We start from the raw sequence: 21,163 nt of genomic DNA on the forward strand, positions 1-21,163 counted from the left end.
ATATGAGTGAATGTATACAATGTATTAGATACATGCCAATTATAAAATACGTTTTTTACTACATAAAGTTCATTTTATACTTCCTAATAAGAATGCCTCATAAAATTGCTGACTTGGGCTAATAACTCCTTAAATCACAATATGGACTTCTCAGGCATTTCTAATTATGAGCTGAAAACCTGTAGTTGGCTAGATAAAACATTCACCACTGCTAGTTGACTAAAAGAAAGTCTCCAAAAATAGTGTTGTAAATATTCTAAAATTACTATCATGTCTAACCACAATTTATAAAAATAATATAGTACATTTATGTCAATCGTTATTCATCATGTTAACACAGTGTTATAGCCAAATTTAAATAGTTCTGGCATTTGGCAGACTTTTATGAACCAAGGTCAGAATATAAATACATTTTGAAATATGCAGCTCTTCACTATCTTAAAAAACATGACTAAAAACATTTGAAGGATTTAGTGTGGAAAAAAAAAAAAGCCCAAACTTCACACACAAAAAATCATGCTTTTCTTTAAAAATATCTTTGATAAAATGCATATTTATCCTATTAAAACACTGAAGACCTCTCACACACACAAGATTAGCCTGCCTCTTCACACATAAGAACAAATATTTCTATGAAATCTCATGATTTCCTTTTGGTTAAATTTTCTTCTTTAAGAATTCAGCTTTGTAAGACTTGCCATTTTCTGGCATCATTAAAATCACTTCTGAAATTCTATTTGGACTACTTTTGATCTTCAACTATTAGAAAAGCATCCTGATACACTCCAAAGGGAGAAAGATCCTTCCGCAGATCTCCAGAGAGGTCAATACCTTCCTCAAATATCTGAGGCAAAATCCCAACTATCACTTAAAAATGAAGATGCGCTGGTCAAGCTGGCTAGGTCGTAGTTGAGGGATGTGGGCTGTCCCAAGAGCCTGGTAAGAGCTCCTATCAATAAAGGATATTTTATCCTAAGTGTGCAGTCTAGGGGAAAAATTTTTTTTCTTCCAACTTTGCTTTATAAAATCCTAACTTTTGCCTTGGGGACTCTGCCTCCCACAGGAGTCCATGTTCCATTCAGCCACCTTGCCAGATCCATCTCCTCTGGTGGATCTCATTCCTTAGGCCTCCAAGATTCCTTAGGATCTCATTCCTTCCCAATCTTTCTCCTTTTAAAATTTCCTTGTTCTATCTATACAACTCCCAAGGAAGAAATGCAAATGACCAACACAGGAGACAGTGTTGATCAAAGAAAAGCAAATTGAAAATGCCATATACTGCTTCATCACCTATGAAATTCACAAAGAATCAATAGACTCCATTCACTATATGATACATGGGAGTATAAATGGTTTCTGGAAAGTTATCCCTCAAAACGTACTATCTGTTCGCCAATTTATTTCCCCTCTTAAGAATTTAAAAGAAAATCCCACTTACTAGGGTGTGCGCAATAAAAAGTGAGACAGAAATTTACTGGACAAAGGTGTCTGTCTCAGCATTTTAAATAAGAACAAAAAAGTGGAAATAATCTAAATGTTCAGGTACAAAGGACTGGTTAAATAAAGTATGATGCTTTGACATGGATATATTATGCTAACATAAAATGACACTTGCAAAGAAAATGGAAAAAAAAAGTATATATAGTGTGGTTATAACCATGGGGGAAAAATGAACTTACATATTGGGGTTAGGGAGGAGCATTATTGACACTACTTAGTTACTGATAAAACTATGAAGGATTTTTTTTTCCTACTCTAGTGTGCTTTCAAATTTTTCTTTCCCAAGCAGACATGAGTTTATAAATGAAATAACACAATGGAAGACACTTGCTTCAACAAACCTATTCTATCCCTTGCTAAGACAAATCTCAAAGTATATTAATAACTCTGCTGAGCAACTTTATTCATCTACATTTAAAGCAAACCTTTAAGAATCAATAAATGGACAGGCATGGTGGCTCACGCCTGTAATCCCAGCACTTTGGGAGGCCAAGGTGGATGCATTACTTGAGATCAGGAGTTTTAGACTAGCCTGGCCAATGTAGAGAAACCTTGCCTCTACTAAAAATACAAAAATTAGCCAAGCATGGTGGCAGGTGTCTGTAATCCCAGCTACTCAGAAGGCTGAGGCAGGAGGATTGCCTGAACCTAGGAGGCAGAGGTCGCAGCGAGACAAGATTGCACCACTGCACTCCAGTCTTGGCAACAGAGCAAGACTCCATCTCAAAAACAAAAACAAAAACAGTAAAAAAGAAACACTGGTGGTCAATTTCAGGCAGCTGGGAATCAGATTTTGAGACAGGGTACATACCCCTGACTTCCCTAATCATTCCACAGGTCTGTTCTCTTGTCTTATGCCCCGAAAGAGAGACATACAGTGAGGAAACACACTTCCCTTTTTAGTACGTAGCTCCAGCATGTATTCCCGTGAAAGAGGAACTAGGGACAGACAATCATGACCTAAACATCAGCTCAGGAAGCTGGACATGCCACCCCCAGCGTAGGCTAGGATCCCTGGCCTCTTGTCCTATTTCTGAGATCATCCTGTCATTTAGAAGAACTGAGGGTTCTGAAGGGACCTTGAGGAGACCATTTAATGAGGAAGAATTTGGCAGAAATGGAGACACTATCAATAGCTTGTAGTCTGTGGATGGCCTGAGTTCACGTCTTGGCTATAGTCATTCACAGGCCTTCGGACACCAATTACTTTCACCCCCTTTCTCATAAACTCCTAGCACAGACAAACAGGCACCAGTAACAAAGGCTGTTTCAGAGGGTGGCAATGCTGTGTTATTAAACCACCCTTTCAGAACTTGGTGTCCTTCATCAGGTTTTTATCCCCTCATCTCCACGCCCTCTCTCATACTAAGTTGCTCATACTAAACACTCCCACACAAGACAGGATGATCTAATTAGCGACCCACATAAAAACATGAAAAATGCAAATGAAGTTAATATAATATGTTCTGAGTGTCACCTGAATGAAGGATGTACAGCAAGAGTGATGAGAAAGCAGTAGAGCAAATCAGGGACTGGGCTTTTGGTAAACTTAATAGCCAAGGAGATGAGCGGACTGAGAAACATGAGAAAGAAGGAGTCATTCTAGTCACAAAAGTTGAGTAAACACAAAGGATACGTGTGCTTTTCAATTTTATTATCTCTGTTCTGGATTATCTGCAGGACTGCTCAGCTCTAAAGTACGGAAAGCAACTACCAGTGTATTCATGACAGAAATGAGGGCTATGACTTTTAAATGCTCTTAAGCCTTAATCTCATTTGGTTTTCTTTCAAGTACCTAATGATCACAGAAGTCTTTAGCAGAACTCAGTGGGGGTGGGGCACTGCTGCCATATTCCTGGGAGCAAAGGAATTAGCCCGTATTGCTTTCTTAGGCAATCCCCTACCCAGCAAAGATGTCCCACCTCCCTCTAGGATGGTCTCAGTGGGGCTTCTGGCAGTTGGCCCGTCATTCGGGGCTGAGGAGGGAAGGCTGGTCGGCCAGTCACCAAAGCACACGTTCTCATTAGAGTCAAGTTTATCCCAGGTGGAGTGAGGCCTGGTTCTCAGTACTTCTCAACACCTGAGAAGCAATTCTCAGCTATTGTTTGTACACTGGGGGCATCTCAGGAAGTCACAGCTCACTGGCCTTATTTCTCATGTGTAAAATGAATAGCGGCTCTGGAATCCTAATAAATCTAAATTCAATGTGAAGGTCTTAGAAAGACCAAACTCTCTGAGCTACAAAATAAAACTGATTTAAGGGAACTTTTGACTATCAGGTGATGGACGGAGCTCTGATTATAGAATTTATCAGAATTACATAATTTTTGCCCAGCCTAAAATAATAATTCTCACTTCTTAAAAACATTCCTCCAAGACGAAACAGACTGAAATTCACTTTACTCGATCTCTTTATGTAAAAGATTAACTTCAATACTTAAGACAGGTAACTCAGCCAGGCATGGTGGCTCACACCTGTAATCCCAACACTTTGGGAGGCCGAGGTGGGAGGACTGATTCAGCTCAGGAGTTTGAAACCAGCTCGGGAAACATAGTGAGACCCGATCTGTATTGTGTAAATAAAAAAATTCTTTATTAGAAAAAAAAGAAATTAAGATAACTCGACTGTGACTACTCTGAGAAAGATGGTATCTGCAGGAATAGGCATATTTGACTGTCAGAAAGAGACAAATTAATTCTTTAACACATATTCTGAAGAAGCTGAAGACGTATATGCAGTAAGTATATCATTCTAAAGACACAAGTTTTTTTGGAATTTGGCAGAAATCAAAGAAAATCAGTGTTGACCGTAGCACAATAAAATTACAGTTATATGGAAAGGTCTTTTTGATGAACTGGAAATGTATCCCTTTAAGCACTAAAACTCAATTTTAACTATTTTTGATGCCCTTTTGAAACTTCATTATCCACTTTCCTGAGTTATTAAACAGTATATGGATCGATGCAATCTTGGCTTGATGGCTTTTGGTGGTGACCAGTAACAGCAATAATCACAAGCAGCATTTACTGTGTGCCCACTTCATGTCGATATCATTCTAAGTGCTTTACTATCACATTTAAGCCTTGGGATCCAACAAAGTGGGTACTACTATTAACCTCATTTTACAAATGAGGAAACTAAAGTTCTGAGAGATTAAATCATTTGCAGAAGGTCACAAAGCTAGAGAATGGTAGAGAACAGATTCAGACCCAGGTTATGTGAGTCCAGAACCATCCTTCTAACCACGACATCGCTCCAAACGAATGGAGCAGAGACAGGTAAGTGCACCCAAAAAGAGAATCACCAGAACCTACTTGGGTGGAAAGAATTGCCCATAGATTGATGCGATTTTTACATGTATGTCTACTTTTAAAATAATCATCCTTTAGGTTAGCTGCCATTCTTCTGTTATCCATCATGCAGTATCAGAAGAGCACACACGTTTGTAATTTTAAAGCAGCATTTCTAGTCACCACATGTCCCTTCTCTGGGTGCTCCCCTTTCACCCTTTGTATATACAGTAACTCACTCTCTTCTGCTCTCCCTTCCTTCTTTTCCCCACTTTTCTTCATAAAGATTGTTTAACTGAATGATTACAAATGCCTGTGCTTCTTGGAGAGCTCTTTATAAAGAGAATAAGATGTCCTATCAAGCTTTCCCTGGGTGTCTTTACAAAGAAGGCGGCTTCTAAACCATGCCACTGGTAAGATTTTTAACAATTGACTTAAAAATTACTTTGATCCATGGTTGGCTGAAAAAAAAAAAAAAAAAAAAAAACCACCATGCCAGTATAAGGTCAAATTTATAATAATGCACAATTGTATGTTTTTTTACTCTCTATTAGGGCCTGCAAATCATAAACATGGATAATTTACACAATTCTTTGGAGTTTTATTTAGGAGACAAGCCATGTGGGGGACAGTGAGCAACACTCACAGAAGACTGGGGCTTCCCTCTGCAACTCAACTCTGCCACTAGCTGGTGACGTGATTTCCAGAAAGATCTTTGTGTCTTGGTTGCCTTTACCGTAAAATGAATGAACTATCTCTCAGATCTCTTTCAGATGCAATACTTTATGACTTAGAGCATACATTTAGTTTTAAAATCTGAGATTTAAAGTTATCATGCCATAATTTGCAGAGTTTGTGTAAAGGGCCTTTTAACAGATTGAGAGGTGGTGTGTGGGGATAAGATAGAGCTCAATCACTGAACACCAAGCAAGGAACTAGGCTAAGAATATTGAGGGAAAAGTCAAGACTCATTTCCTCAAAGAGGGAATCTCTTCCCTAAACGCACCAAACAGGTATCTCGTTTACTATTTTCATCTACTTGGGGGACAGGCTGTTTTGCCACTCGTTTCACAGTATCTCTGGAGCCCACCATGGCTGTTCCTATTTTTACTAATCAAACTCTTCTTTGACCAACATACACACAATTATAAAGAAAGAAATTTAAAAGACCACAGGTGCTTGACTGGGTTAGGGGGTATAACCAGGTTCCAGCGCAATTCTGATCTAGCCCTCATCCCTCACACGGATCTGCAGGTATTCCTTCCCTCTGACCTTTGGACACATGCTTAAAATTCTCTTCAATAAAAAATTTGCATTACCAGAGCTTATGAAATAATCTGATTCAAATATGTAAGTTCTTCAGCGAATTTCAACCAATTCAGATCTCATACAAATGCATCTTGTGTAATACTAAGATAAATTTTTCAAGATGCTTTAGTTCATTAACTCATCTAAGAAGTACAGATAGCTGCATTTGTTTGAAAATACATTTTTTAAAACCTCTTTTCACACTTTTAACTAGGTTGTAAGTCCCATATACATAAGCAGCTCCTTTATATGAATCCTAGTTAAGAGGAAGACAGAATACTCTTCTCGGAGAAACTATCAACAGCTTACAGAAAATGAAGCTGAACGTAATTAACTACCCATTAATGTATATATGTATTTTTTTGCTTTTGCATATTAGCAGTCAGCACCTATTCCAGTACTTACACTGTTGAATACTTATCTACTTGCTAAGGAGAGAAAAACCTTCGCAAACACCCCATGTCCTCCCTGCTCTGGGGAAGGGTCCTTGGGTGGAGCAATTCCACACTGACCTATGTTCAGTAGGGAATGTGTCACAGCACAGCGGCACAGGCAAGCAACCTAAGGATGTCGAAGCTTCTTGGGTTGAGTCTCCAAATCATGGCTTTTATTATTTTGTAAATATTATTTTCCACCCCAGAACTACCCATACAAATAAACTAGAAAGTTAAGTGTCAAAATAAACGTGTTTTGCTTTAACCTGTCAAGGCAGATTATTCTCACATCTGATCTTTACCAAAAGGGTCAACTGTCAATAGTTAACATAAATTATAGGCTATATGCCAAAGGCTAGTATAAAGTATAATAAATGTGTATTTTAACTATTAGCCATCAATATGAAAATGTTCTTTAAATTCATGATTACACAATAGGTCTGGAATAAAATACCAAAGTCTTGTTTGAGAACTGAGAGAAGGAAACTGTGACCCCACAGGTGCAGGGTCACCTTACACGACAAATCTAAGGCTGCCAGTCTGCACATACTCCCAATCCCCACTTAGGTTGGTGAGGATTCCAGCCTGAGAAGAAAGGAGTCCCCTCTAACAACCTGACAGTCTTTAGCCTCAGCCCCTATTACTCAGGACCCCCCCTTAATTCCAGAAAACGGAAAAAAAAAAAAAATCTTCCTCCAAATTGGATTAAGGCTCTAAATCCTAAAGGACAGCACAGGCTCATTGCGCAAGTGGGAGAGGTTACGGGGTGGGGGAGAAAGGAAGCTAAAAACGATTTCTGATTGAAAAAAAAAAAAAGTAAATGGACTATTTTTCTAAAACTTCCATGCTGCTATTTTAACTTTTGTGCTTCATTATTCTAACACTGCTTTTCAAAGCAAAGGACAACCTGAGTACAATTTTAAGATTAAACTCATGAAAATAAATATACACTATGTATGTATCTTAAATCTCAGCGAAATCCCAGAGTTAATTTACAAAGTTTTAACAGGGGTTAAGGGAGGAAGATCTTAATTCTATTCTGAAGTTTTACATCAAAGATTTACCATCCATCAAATTAGTAGTGGAAAGCATTTAACATTTTTTGTGAAGCATTCTGTACAATGACCTATTTGAAATTAACAGAGTATCTCCCCTAAGACACAAAGTTGCTAAAAATCTACTGCAGTACTAGTAACATAATTGTGCTGTAGATATAAAAAACAGTATTGACTGACTTTGAACCAAGTACAAAATAACAGGTTGACTCAAATTACAATCCAAGCTTCCAACATGTTAGATTTGAGTGCACTTTCTAAATTTTAACTAAAAGTGTTAGTGCATTCAGGTGTGATAGAGAACCTAAGTATAAAGAGAATTAGAAAATACAGGAACAGATCAGGCATGGTGGCTCACACCTGTAATCCCAGCACTTTGAGAGGCCAGGTGGGTCCATCACTTGAGGTCAAGTTCGTGACCAGCCTGGCCAACACGGTGAAACCCAGACTCTACTAAAAATACAAAAATTAGTTGGGTGTCGTGGCACATGCCTGTAATCTCAGCTATTTGGGAGGCTGAGGCGGGAGAATCGCTCGAACCCAGGAGGCAGAGGATGGAGTGAGCCGAGATGCCAAGATCATGCCACTGCACTCCAGCCTGGGCAACAGAACCAGACTGTCTCAAAAAAAAAAAAAAAAAAGAAAAAAAAAAAAAAAGAAAAGAAAACACAGGAATGGTAAAGAACAAAACTAAGGCAAAGATTTTGTTTATAACAAAAAGTCCACAGTGGTGCCTGAAACTGAATCCAAATATGTAAAGTCCAGTGCCCTATTTACAATGGGCAACCACTCTTGCCTCTCTAAAGCCAAATATTTACATCACAGTTTTTAGAACAGCATCATAATTTCTTTTTTTTTTCCTTTTGGTTTCCAAAGGAATACATCTGCCTGAACTAATCTGATGGAAAATCATAATCCATTTCTTCCCATTAGCCTTTGACTAAACGCTGAAGCTAATTATGCTGGCTTTTTTGGGTTCTCACAGCAACAAGGAATTTTAAAGAACACATTTAGTTCCACTAGTTTATGCAAGACTGAGCGGTTTCAAAACATCTAGGTGCTAAGATGTTAGACAGAGGCTACATAAATCTCGTTTACACGGTTAATTAAGACCTTGTGATTTAGGGACACAGACAACATGGATCTACCAGGGATGGATATGTACACTGTTAATATGCTGTCCTGAGTCTGAGACTGCTACTGTCCCACTGGTTCTGCTCTGAATGCACTTGTAATCACTGTTGGTCAGTACCAACAGCTTAACATCTATGTATCTTTAGTATTAAAATCTTTTCCTTGGACAACTGTCATTTTGTACTAGCTAACTGGCAGCTCGTATGGCTTTGGACGCATGACATGTATGAATTACACTGTTCAAATTTAACAGAAACACATGCAGATACAGAACATTTGGGGTTAATTTCCTATGGTTTTGGTTGGATATTATTAAGGAGTCTCGGAGGATTTGGTAAGAAGTAGAGCTTTGTTCCACCTTCCTGATTTGGTAGCACAGGCAGGATTTCATGGAGAAAGGAAACTGCTAGACAGTTGTTTTGGAGAGTAGAATCCATTCCCCCAAGTATGGGAGGGTTCTGTCCCTAAGGAGGGGTCTCAAAAAAGCAGATATGCCGATGGACTGTGGAAAGAAGCTATCTGCACAGGAGGGATGAAGGCATTCTTACTAAACTGAAAGGGATCCAAGTCCACTTTAACTTGCTCAGTTACAGCTTAACCAAATTCAGCTGGTCTTATATTACAAAGTCACAAATCCTATGACAATCCCGCTGCCTTCATTCTGCAGCCACTTACACTAAATACCTCTCAACCACCTTAAAAAATCTGTTTACTCTCTGGAAATGGGATCAGGGACTTCCTTTCCTGATTACCTACCCAATATGAAAACACAATATTTACTTTCACTGAGATTATATTATTTTTTAAATGGCAAAAATATTACCTCCATTCATATTTTAGAAAATCGAACCAAGATTTGGAATGACATGCTTTTAATGTGGTTCCTACAGCTTTTCTATGTAAAACCCAGGCTGGTACCGTTTCACATAGGGAAGTAGCTCAGAGAGGAGGCATGTCGACAGACAACGTGGTGACAGGTGACTGGTGGAAGTTCGGACCTCGGGCTTGAAGTCCTGACTCATCACTAACGAGTTCTGGAGCTCTGGGTCCTTCCATTTTCATCTTGAAAATGACAGCCTGAAAGGACTTTCTATGGCCCCCTTCAGCTTTAAGCTGGTCCTGACCTAATCACATGTTACAAGTTCTAACTGACAATTACGAGAAGGAAATTAGGAAAGATGTATCAAAGTCCATGTTTATCCTGGATTAAGTTTGTCACCATTGTGCAGCTGTGGAGGCAAACCTGTTGCATCACATGGAATACCTTATTTCTGGCTGTGCATTAGAAATACAAGAGGCAGAAGACTTTTTATATTTTCATTTCTTAAAAAAGTAAACAATAGTATCCCTCGATGATGGGAAGTTCTCAAGTTTCACCTTTATAGTCTGGAAGTACACACAGAATTCCACCTGGCAGACAAGGGCCACATGGCAGAACCCGGGGTATGCCGGCTCCTTTTACCACGCGTGAAGCCTCACTTTAAAGCCACGTCCCCAGTCCTTACCAGGGGGCTGATCAGTGCCGTTGCTGTTACTGGTGGGGTGATTAACCATGTAGCGGCCAGAGAAAGAGGTTTGTATATTACCTGCCCATGAATTTATACCTACCTCGTGTGGCTTGTGCTCACCAGAGTAAGAGCAGGCTAGTTAAAAGCAACGAGATTTGACCTTAGATCTCACTGGACACATCTACTACCACATTGAAAACAGGAAACGAAACAGCTTTTGACACAGCACCTGGAGGGGGCAAACCTCCATCTCCCCATACACTGCATTGTTGCAGTCTTCAGAGTTTCAAAGGCTTGCCGTTTTTCTCTGAAAAACACGGCCCGTCGGGAGAGATTTCTGGCGCGGCCCACTCACCTCTTTGATCTTTGCCCTTTTCTCGCGGATGGCGGCGTCGGCGGGTTCCCGGCTCTCCACCCCGATGGGAGGCACGAAGTCCACCGGGGGCAGGCCTCTGAACGGCGCCTTGTCACGCAGCTGGTCCTGGGCCACCTTCTTCTTCTCCAGTAGGATGTCTCTTTGGATCTCCTCGGGCAGCTTCTGCAGGGTCTCCTTGGCTTCCCTGAGAGCCCGCTCGTGGTTTTCGCGGATCCTGGCCAAGTTGTCCTCCAGGGCGGCCTCCGGGTCCCCGGGTGCCCCCTCCTCGCGGCGCCGGGCTCGACCCTCTGCCGCGTCCTCGGCGCGCGCCCCGGGCCCGGACTTGTGGTCGGAGGCCGGCTGCAAGGCGGGGCTGGAGTGGAACAGGACCCCGCTGAGCAGCTTGGAGGAGTCTGGCAGGAAGAAGATCGCCCCGAAGCAGAGCGTGATGAAGGCGCTGAATACCAGCAGCAGCACGAACTTCTCCGTCAGGCGGAGGGCGGCGGGGCCCGACACCTTCCTGCTGCCGCCGCCGCCGCCGAGCCCCCCGCCCAGGCCGCCGCCCGCGGGGCTGCTGAAGAGCGGCAACAGGCCCCCCACGGGCATCGCTCCCGCTGTCCAGTGGCCCGGCGCCGCGCTGCTCAGCAGCCAAACTTCGCCGCCGCTGGGCGTCCGCGGCTGCGGGGCTGGGTCCTGCGTATCCAGGCCGCCCGACCCCCTCGGCTGGGCTGCGGATCTCCCCTGGGGGAACAACTCCGCGCCGGGTCTTCTCCCCGGGGCGGCTCCTCGGGCACACAGGCACGCGCGACAGACCGCTGGCTGCAGCCCCTGCGGGGAGAGAAACAGTAAAACGTAGTAATTACGGCGATGATAAAGTTTCCAGCGGGTCTCCGCCCTCCGACTCCTGGCGAGCCGCCAGGACCGCTCCCCTTGAGCAGACTCCTGTCCAGCTCCGGGCACCGCCCTCGCAGCCTACTCTTCGGACTTGGGGTGAAGTTTTCGGGTCCCGTGGGTAGGGGCGAGCTGTCCCGCGCAGGCGGGGGGCAGGGCAGCGCGCTATCACCTCGTGGAGGGGCAGCGCACCTCTGGGCAGGAGGGGCGCAGCGTGGGCGGGGGACTCGTCAACTTCGCCCGCTCCCCATCTCCGCGCTGAGACTGCTGTCTCCTAGGCTGGGCTGAGCGCGCTGGCCCGTGGCTCCGCAGCCCCGGCGCGGCTCAGGTGGGCGAGCGCGCGGACCTGCGGGCGAGTGGCAGCGAATAGAGCAGCACGATACCCTCCGCCGCGGCCCCGCGAGCACTAATCTCACTGCCGGTCTCAGGGCTGTAGGAAACGAGGGAGGCGACGCGGCCGGAGAGTGACGGCGCGGCCGGGCCAATCACGCGCTGTCCAGGGTCCCGCGGGGGCGGGGCCGAGGCAAGGAGGGGGCTGCGCGGGGCGGGGAGTTTACGGGAAGCGCAGCCTCGCGGGGGCCCGGCCGGCGGCGGGGAGGTCGAGGGGCCGGTAGGCGCGAGGTAGGCGGGAGCCGGGGTGAGGAGGGCGATGGAACCGGTGGCTGAGGCCCAGCCCCGAGAAGCTGCAGGCGGAGTTCGGTGTCGGGGAGTTTATCCTGCGCCGGCCTCGGCCGGGGTCCCCGGGGTGGTTGATCCTCTACTGACCCGGGAGGCGTCTGGACCGGCGCGGGACCTCCCTGCCTCCTCCTCCGACCCCCGCGGGGCGGTCGGGGGCGCTCCCGAGGAAGTCCCGGGAAAGACGGGGTCTCGCAGGGGATCCCGGGCACTGGGTCGTTCTGAAGCACGACTTTACTCCAGTTACCCTCTTTTTATCCAAGGCCAGGGTTCCCCGCATGCCAAGTGGCAGTGAAACCCCAGTTCCCTCGGTTAGGGGAGCCGTGACCCTGGGAGCTTTTGAGCCCTCTGGTATAACATCCTTTTCCATCTTAAGAGATACAGTTCTATGATTGCTTAGGACTTTTTTCGTATGCGCCCTCTCTTCCCCCCCAAAACCGAAAAAACTTGTATGCCTCTCCCGCCCACCCCCACTTTTCGTGTTCATTTACCTCATAGAAGTTGGTCAAATTTTCCATTCGAAGACGAGTTTTATGCTGCGACAGCTTCAAGCAATAAGTCGAACATTGTGTTGAAATTAAGTCTTGGATCCGACTACTTCCAGCGAAGTGAGGAGTTGGTCCAATAGAAATTATTTTCCAAAATGTGTTGTAATTCCCCTGTTGCTGCACAAATAAAGTGTTATCAGAGAGGAAAACGTTGACTGACTTCCCATTTCTGAAAGCTGATTTGTAGTCGCCTTATTTCAGCCTCACCCTTCTCTGGAAATGTGACGTTAGTTCTGTTTGTGCTTAAGACGAAACAGCTAACACCTTTCAGGAAGGTGGTTCCAATACAGTTGTTTCCAGGTGTTAAGCTGTATGAGAAAGTAGAAAAGTAATCAGAAATCCTTAACAGTTTTCTTTTAATTATTTAAATATTAATTGTAACCATCATTATTTGTCGTCTACTTGTTTTGTGTAAAATGAGTCATACACTCAAAGTTCTTGTTAATAGGAAATTATTGTTTGATAAAGCTGGCTTTATGGCTTGGTAATTTTGATACCTGCTATGAAATTCTATGCCCAGAAGAGTGCAGCATATCCAAGCAGGGTAATAAGTTCAGACTGACCTGAAATAGAAAACAAGGATGATTTTTTTTTTTAATGATGGAAAGGCAATTTTTATTTCAAACGATTATGCATTTATAGGTTGTGCATAGGCTGAAAGATTTGAATCACTGTGGAATAATGTTTCTAACAACATCCTTAAAACTGAGTTACCTCTTGAACGGATAGATAAATAGGAACTGGGTTAATTACCCCAAATGCTAATCTTTTTATGATCATCCTTTTTTGGAATGATTTATTTTAAAAATTATGTTTTAAGAATGGAATTATAGCCCCAGAAATATTTAGAAGCTTTATTTCAAATTAATGTTATTAAGTATTCCAGCAAAACAATAAATTCCACTTTTAAGTGTATGTTAAAATGGTGATGAAGGAGAGTTATAACTTAATTCTATTACTGACACTTTAATTTTGATACCAGATCAGTTTGGGCATTTAACTTCTGTAGTGGAAATATTCAAAATTTAGTACATGGGTTTAAGGATTTTTTTTCCCCCTAAAAACTTTAAATTTATCTGTGTTGTTTCTAAATCTTTTAAAGTAACTACTCTTTTTAAGTTCATCATGAAGCTTATTTTAAGATGGTTTTTCTTATTTTCTGTATTTCTTATATGACAGGGTTATACTTGCAGCCTGGCTTTAATAGTATGTTAAACAAGAAGTTAACATGGGTGGTTGATTACAGGTACATATTAAAGGGTGTCTGTGTGCATTAGGTGGGATAAGATCTATATGGAAACACCGATATTTGGGCCAGAGCAAATTTGAAAAATTCACAAAGAAGGTATCTGAAGAGGCATAGCAATCAAAGTATGCATCCTCTTTAAAATAACCACATAAAGCCCTGTGTGCTCATGGTAAGGGAGGAGTAGAAAGAGTCAACAAGTAAAAATGTGCATTTTGTAGAAGCAAAATCTGACACTTTCCTCTGATTTCAATGCTACAAAGCACTTGACATTCTACCATTGAAAACAGTACTTTGTACCCTGAGATAAAAAATAAAGGTGATTGGTTCTTGTCCTTTAAGTAATGAAACCTTGACTTTGTCCCCTAAGACTCCCTAGCCACATCTGCCTGAAGGTAATGTCACCTTTTTTATGAATGCAATGATAGTGCTGAAATTGCTGTTTTCTCATGGATGGTCTAATGTAAACCTAGGAACCTTAGTAATTTTGTGGGATTTTTTTTTTTTTATACTTGCTGTGTTTTTTTATTTGGCCAGCCAGTCCTTTTGAAGTATGACTCTCTTGTAATTTTTGCAGGTTTGCTTGCAAACTTAATTCTTACATTTTCCTTTTTCAATACTTAATGTCTTTTTGTATTTCTTTGATAATTTGTAAATTTTTGTGTTTCAAGATTATATCTTTAGAATCAAGTTATTTTTTAAAAATCTGATGATCAGTGATACCCCAAAACACTACAAAGAAATCCCCAAACAAATGTTGTCGCTTAGATTTTCCTGCTTTCAAAAAAAATTACCAAAAGGTAGATTTAATTTTTACATTAGCATGCCTAAAATGAAATATAGTAATAATTATGAGCAGAGTTACAGAGGAAAAATTGGCAATATTTTTATAACACTGGTAAATTTATAGTTTTATAAAATTATAAGTTCTCAAAAATTAAAGTGCAAAAACTTTTCTTAGGAAGTTTCTAGGCACTACTAGTTAGAAGTTTATGGAAGAATCCTTTTGAGGATTTTGTTCTCTTACTTTAAATAAAACAATCTAATAAAAGAAATGAATTTAATCTACATGTATAGTAAATAATGACTGAAATTCTCCAACAAGTTAGATTTCTGATAAAATCTTTTAATAGGAGATTTTCTAATTGTCTTCAAATTCTAGGTCACAATAGGTCTTTGCTCTTATTTAAAAAAAATCCAAATGTAATATGTAAAAAATGATTTATTGTGAATATTAATCTTGAAGTTTCAATACTTCAATGGGCACTCTCAATTTTACATGAGATATGTTAAGTTGGAAATCAACCAGAGTTTTAAAGGAAACTCAGTGTTATTTGTATGCCAATTGGAGTCTACTGTTATATTTCTGATTCCATGTTTTTGCTCTTCCTCGATTTACTTTGAAACACCTGAGTGGCAGATTATTTTTATACAACCCCAATCACATTTTTTTGAGGGGGCGTGGGTGCCAGGGACAGTGAAGGCAGGAGCCCTCTGTTCCTGCAGGCTCCTGCTGAAATACACAGTTTTGTTTTAAACACATTTCATAAATATTAACTGTCCCCAACTTAAAAACATTGTGTCCTGCAAGTATTTGTGTGCATTGGCTCTTTGGAACTTTCAGAGCATTTTTCTTCATAGAAACAGAGTTGTAAATGGTGCTTTGGGTTGCTAGCCTGCAGTGCAAAGACCTCACCCTAGGGAAGAATAACATCTTGGAAAAAGTACTGTTGCAATGCTGGTAATCAAAGTAACATTACATTAGAAAGTGTTTTATTTATTATGAGTGTTGGAGCCTGAGGACAAACAGATTTATTTGAAAGAGGAGATATAATGATAGTTTCAGAAATATTCTAAAATCAACTTGCAAGCTCAGAAAGGTGTGTGGAAGTTCTTAGGTATAGTTTTCCTTTACCATGTGTAGCTTTCTTTTGGTTTGAAGAATATCATAACTATTGCCCTTTAGGTATTTTTACTTTGGTTTTGTTTTGATTTGATTAACAAAGGGACTGAAAGAAATAACAGGGAGAGGTTTTCCTGAGGTCACTGGGCAAGGGTTTGAATAAGAGAGGAATTTATTATAGAGCGCATGCATGCGCATGTCTTGGCTATGTGACCATGGCCAAGAAGTCACCTATTCTGTGTCTCTCATTCTTCATCTGCAGCTTTGTTGTGCCTCTTAGGTTAAATGATGTAACTAATATATCTGGCACAGTGGGCATTTAAGAAATTTAAGTCCATTTTTCCCCTCTCTTAGAAGGGTAATTAATGTTGGGAATGAGGAAAGAACAGTGTCTGTGGGATTCTTCTAAAGAAGACCCAAGAAAGGATGGCAGGCAGGGTATTTTAGGTTATGTGGCTTTTCATATGGTTGTCACTTTTCAACTCCCAACCCGTATTTGAATAATATCCACTGGAGAAAAAAGTATGGTTGGGAGGAACAGCGTCGGGTTTGGTAGCTGGAGAGTCTTAAAATGTTTCTTCACCCTTTATAGGATCAAAAGGTTGACCAACTAACCTACTGCTACTACTACTACTTGTTAATTGGCAATTTATAATTGTATAAATTTGTAGGGTAAAAAGTGATGTTATGATTTCTGAATATAATGCAGAATACTTAAATCCAGGTAGGTAACATATCCATTACCTCAAATACTTAATATCGTTTGTGGTAAGAACATTTGAAAATTACTTTCTCATCCGGTTTTAAATGTATAGTATTCTCTCATGAACTATATTCACCATGCTGTGTGATAGAACTAGAAAGAGAAATTCCTCTCATCTGAGATTTTGTATCCTTTGACCATTATCTCCCCATCCCCAGCCTCTGCAGGGTAGAATGGTGATTCTGTTCTCTGCTTCTGAGTTCAGTTGTTTTAGATTCTATGTATAAGGGGGAACATGTGGTATCTTCCGTGCCTGACTTACTTCACTTAGCATTGTTCTCCAATTCCAACCACATCATCACAAATGATAGAATTTCCTTCTTTTTAAAAACTGAATAGTATTCTTTATAGTTCCTAAAGCCTTGACAAAATGTGAGTGATGGCAAAGTCTCAATGTGAGGAGAATGGCCTTATGGTTCAGTGCCTGAAGAATCAGGAAAGCAAGGTCTTAGAGCTGAAAGGTGGCACTGAGAATGCTAACAATGACCGTTAGGGGTCCTTGTATATGAAATGTTTGAATGGTATGACTTGAGGAGAATATACTATTTCAACTAAGTGAAACAAAGGAAAAGTTTCTTTCCATGGTCAGAGAAAGATATAAAATATTTCCTTTTTTAGTTTCTAGTACATTAGATATATTTTTAAAATAAATCAGTTTTTCTTTTAGAAAATCTTTTTTTTCTCTCCATTCTCAGTCCCATAAAAACCACATGCTTTTCTGGAACAATAAAAAAATTCAGAAAGGGAAAAAAATAGTGAGACATCATTCTGCCCAGTTATAATTAATTTTCATGAAATAAAGTGAAATGAAACCACCACATGTGCTTGTTCCTATTTTGGAGAAACTACCTACAACTATGACACAACAGCACTTGGCTTCCCAATTTTTTTTTTTTTTTTTTTTTTTGAGACGGAGTCTCGCCCTGTTGCCCGGGCTGGAGTGCAGTGGCCAGATCTCAGCTCACTGCAAGCTCCGCCTCCCGGGTTTACGCCATTCTCCTGCCTCAGCCTCCCGAGTAGCTGGGACTACAGGCGCCCGCCACCTCGCCCGGCTAGTTTTTTGTATTTTTTTAGTAGAGACGGGATTTCACCGTGTTAGCCAGGATGGTCTGGATCTCCTGACCTCGTGATCCGCCCGTTTCGGCCTCCCAAAGTGCTGGGATTACAGGCTTGAGCCACCGCGCCCGACCTGGCTTCCCAATTTTATTGCAAAATAAAGGTACTGTTTGCACAACATGTTCTGTCTTTCATATGGTCCTTAAGGACAGAACTTTGTCTTAGCCTTGGGTCCCTGTAAATGGATAGGAACTTACCTGTGGTTCTTTGTCCATTAAACTTATTTTTTAAGTTCATTTGGAGCATTCTCCTGGAATATATAGACTCACTTATGGGATAAAGTAAAAGCAGATCTGTGTTGCAGATAGTACCTTGGCAAATTATATTTCTGTATGTTTGATTTGTAGTCATTTCATTTGGCGTAATTAATACTGGTCTGGATTTGGGGAAGGAGAGAGAGACACACACTGAAATTACCATCGGAAAAAAGAAGGGAGGAATTTCAAATCAGTGACCCATGTGTTTATTAGACTTAATTGGCTGGAACTGGCAGGATCTCATATAGGGTTTCTAAATTACTAGGCTTAAAATGTGATGAGTTTGAGATACTTAGCCTGACTCTTAGATTATAAACAGTTTTTGAACATTCATTGAGATCATTAGGTTCTCCAGTTTTCTCCAAATACTAAATTTGTGTGATGTATTCTACGATGAAAATTCTGTCCTATCTTCAACAGTAACCAATAAGAATCATGAAAATATAAAGTGTTAACAGAGTGCCACCTATTTTATATTTTTATTATTAAAATTCATGTATATCTTCACCAAGAAATTGACTTCAGTATTGTTAAAAGTAAGTCAGCATTATAGTTTACTTAAGTAATTCTAGAGCTATTTTTTTTTTATTTCATAGGTATTTATGGGGGTAGAACAAATTAAGAAGAAAGGACATTTAAATTTGTGAAACTTCAGTTACTAGAGAGCTATATATACTGTGCCTTTAAGTACGTTTTATTAAGTGTACATAGCTTCATCATTTCTCTCTCCTTAAAAAAAAGTATTTTTCTCTCTGGTAGGAATGTAAAATGGTGCAGCTGCTTTGGAAAACAGTGTGGCAGTTCCTCAAAAGGATAAATATAGAGTTACCATATGATCCAACAATTCCACTCCTAGATACACTCAAGAGAAATGAAAATATATGTGCACACACAAATCTGTACATGAATGTTCATAGCAGCATTATTTATAATAGCCAAATGCTGGAAACAACATAAATGTCCATCAGCTAAGTGGATGAACAAATGTTGTTATCCATACAAAAATTATTATTCAGCAATAAAAAGGAATGAAATGTTGACACATACTACAACATGCATGCACCTTGAAAGCATTATACTAAGTTAAAGATGTCAGTTACAAAACACCACATATGATATAACTGTATATATATAAAATGTCTGAAATAGGTAAATCTGTAGGGACAGAAAGTAGATTAGTGGTTGCCTTGGGCTGGAGGGATAGGAGGATGGAGGGTCACCATAAGGGTATAAGATTTCTTTTGGAGGTGATAAAAATGTTCTAAAATTTTCTTTGGGGATGGCTGCATGACTTTGTGGATATACTAAAAAAGTACTGAATTGTACTTTACACAGTTGATTTTTATGATGTGAATTATATTTCAATAAAGCTATTACCAAAATAATGTTTTCCTTTCAGAACTGTTTTATAAGAATCTTAAGAACCATGGAATATCTTACTAAAAATATATAAAAATAACTAGATGAAGTTGACATTATACTAAATAGCATTATTAAATTTTAAAGTCCAAAAAATACTAAGAGGATAAAGTCAAGAAGCATTTTCAGAAACACAGGAGAAAATGCTATCGTTTGTCATCTTGAGAAATATGTATTTTTATTTAGTAGTCAAGCCAAGGGAATTTTTTAAAGTTATGAATCACTTCTATGCTGTATGCTCATTCCTATTAAGTAAAACATAGGCAAGTAGTATTCATATTTTTGATGTGTGGAAAATTACTATTAAATGTACCTCGCAGCACTGTACTGACCAAGATGTTTCCAGGAGAACTTAACTTGTTTGTAGTTGGCAACTGTTTTTTTTTTTTTTTTTGAGGTGGAGTTTTGCTTTTGTCATCCAGGCTGGAGTGCAATAGCATGATCTCGGCTCACTGCATCCTCCACCTCGGTTCAAGCGATTCTCCTGCCTCAGCCTCCTGGGTAGCTGGGATTACAGACGTCTGCCACCACGCCCAGCTAATTTTTTGTATTTTTCGTAGAGACGGGGTTTCACCATGTTGGTCAGGCTGGTCTTAAACTCCTGACCTCAGGTAATCCACTCAGCTTGGCATCCCAAAGTGTTGGGATTACAGGCATGAGCCACCGCACCTGGCTGGCAGCTTTTAAACTTAAACAAAATGATACAGAGGCAAGAAAGCTAGATTGGGAATCAGAAGCTCTATTTTTAAAACTGACTATGAGTTTTATGAATTAAAACAGCCTCAATTCCGTCTGTAAAATAATGGGGACTCCTCCAAACTGAAAAATTTGTTGTGAAGTTAAAAATAGATATATGTGTATTGCAGAACGCTGTACAACTGTAAGGTGTTGGAATAACTATTAATAATTATTAATAAGATAAACCACTGGGTACAGTGGCTCATGCCTGTAATCCCAGCATTTTGGGAGGCCTAGGCAAGATGATCACTTGAGGCCAAAAGTTCAAGGTCAGCCTGGGTGACATAATGAGACCTTGTCTCTACAAAAAATCAAAATGTTAGTTGGCGTGGTGGCATGTGCTTGTAGTCCCAGCTTAGGGAGCTGGAGTAGGAGGATTGCTTGAGCCCAGGAGTTTGAGATTACAGGTAGCTGTGATTATGCCTCTGTACTCCTGCCTGGAGAAGAGCAAGATGGTCTAAAAAAAAAAAAAGATGTAAATAACACTAATATTATTTGTTAACATTTTGTATTGTTGTTGTATTATTAAAATTCCAGGCTGGGCGCAGTGGCTCACACCTGTAATCCTCGCACTTTGGGAGGCCAAGGTGGGTGGATTACCTGAGGTCAGGAGGTCGAGATCAGCCTGGCCAACATGGCAAAACCCTGTCTCTACTAAAAATACAAAAACTGTTGGGCTTGGTGGCTGGCGCCTGTAATCCCATCTACTCGGGAGGCTGAGGCAGGAGAATTGCTTGAACACGGGAGGTGGAGGTTGCAGTGAGCCAATATCTTGCCACTTCACTCCCGCCTGGCAAAAGAGCAAAACTCTGTCTCAAAAAAACAAAAAGCAAAAACAATAAAATTATTGAGAAGACCAAAGGGATAAAATTTCTCTCTCTCTGTCTCTCTCGCCCTCACTCTTGTTCTTACTCTCCCTCTGAGATCCTGAACTCAAAAAGTTAAAATATTTTGAATAACTATTTTCTAGAGAAATCATGAATATTTAATAAGACATTATCAAATGTATAGCAGAACCTATA

The 21,163-nt window shown here is 40.6% G+C and overlaps 1 protein-coding gene across 3 annotated transcripts in view; it reads right to left on the reverse strand.

Annotated features, from left to right (window-relative positions):
- MAN1A1 (mannosidase alpha class 1A member 1) overlaps positions 1 to 12,857 on the reverse strand; it is a 172,129-nt gene extending 159,272 nt beyond the window's left edge. The window contains exons 1-2 of one of the 3 annotated variants that reach the window (XM_010373463.2): positions 12,643 to 12,857; positions 10,586 to 11,413 (exon numbers count right to left, since the gene is read on the reverse strand). In XM_010373463.2, the coding sequence (XP_010371765.1) occupies positions 10,586 to 11,413; positions 12,643 to 12,669 (855 nt within the window). In that variant the 5' untranslated portion in view covers positions 12,670 to 12,857. Of the gene's footprint in view, positions 1 to 10,585; positions 11,414 to 11,648; positions 11,885 to 12,642 lie in introns of those variants that run through there. The other 2 variants (XM_010373464.2, XM_010373465.2) reach the window with 2 other exon arrangements.
- Positions 12,858 to 21,163: the final 8,306 nt, after the last annotated feature.

Source organism: Rhinopithecus roxellana, chromosome 4 (genome assembly GCF_007565055.1).
Source record: "Rhinopithecus roxellana isolate Shanxi Qingling chromosome 4, ASM756505v1, whole genome shotgun sequence".
In the NCBI taxonomy this organism is placed as follows: Eukaryota; Metazoa; Chordata; class Mammalia; order Primates; family Cercopithecidae; genus Rhinopithecus; species Rhinopithecus roxellana.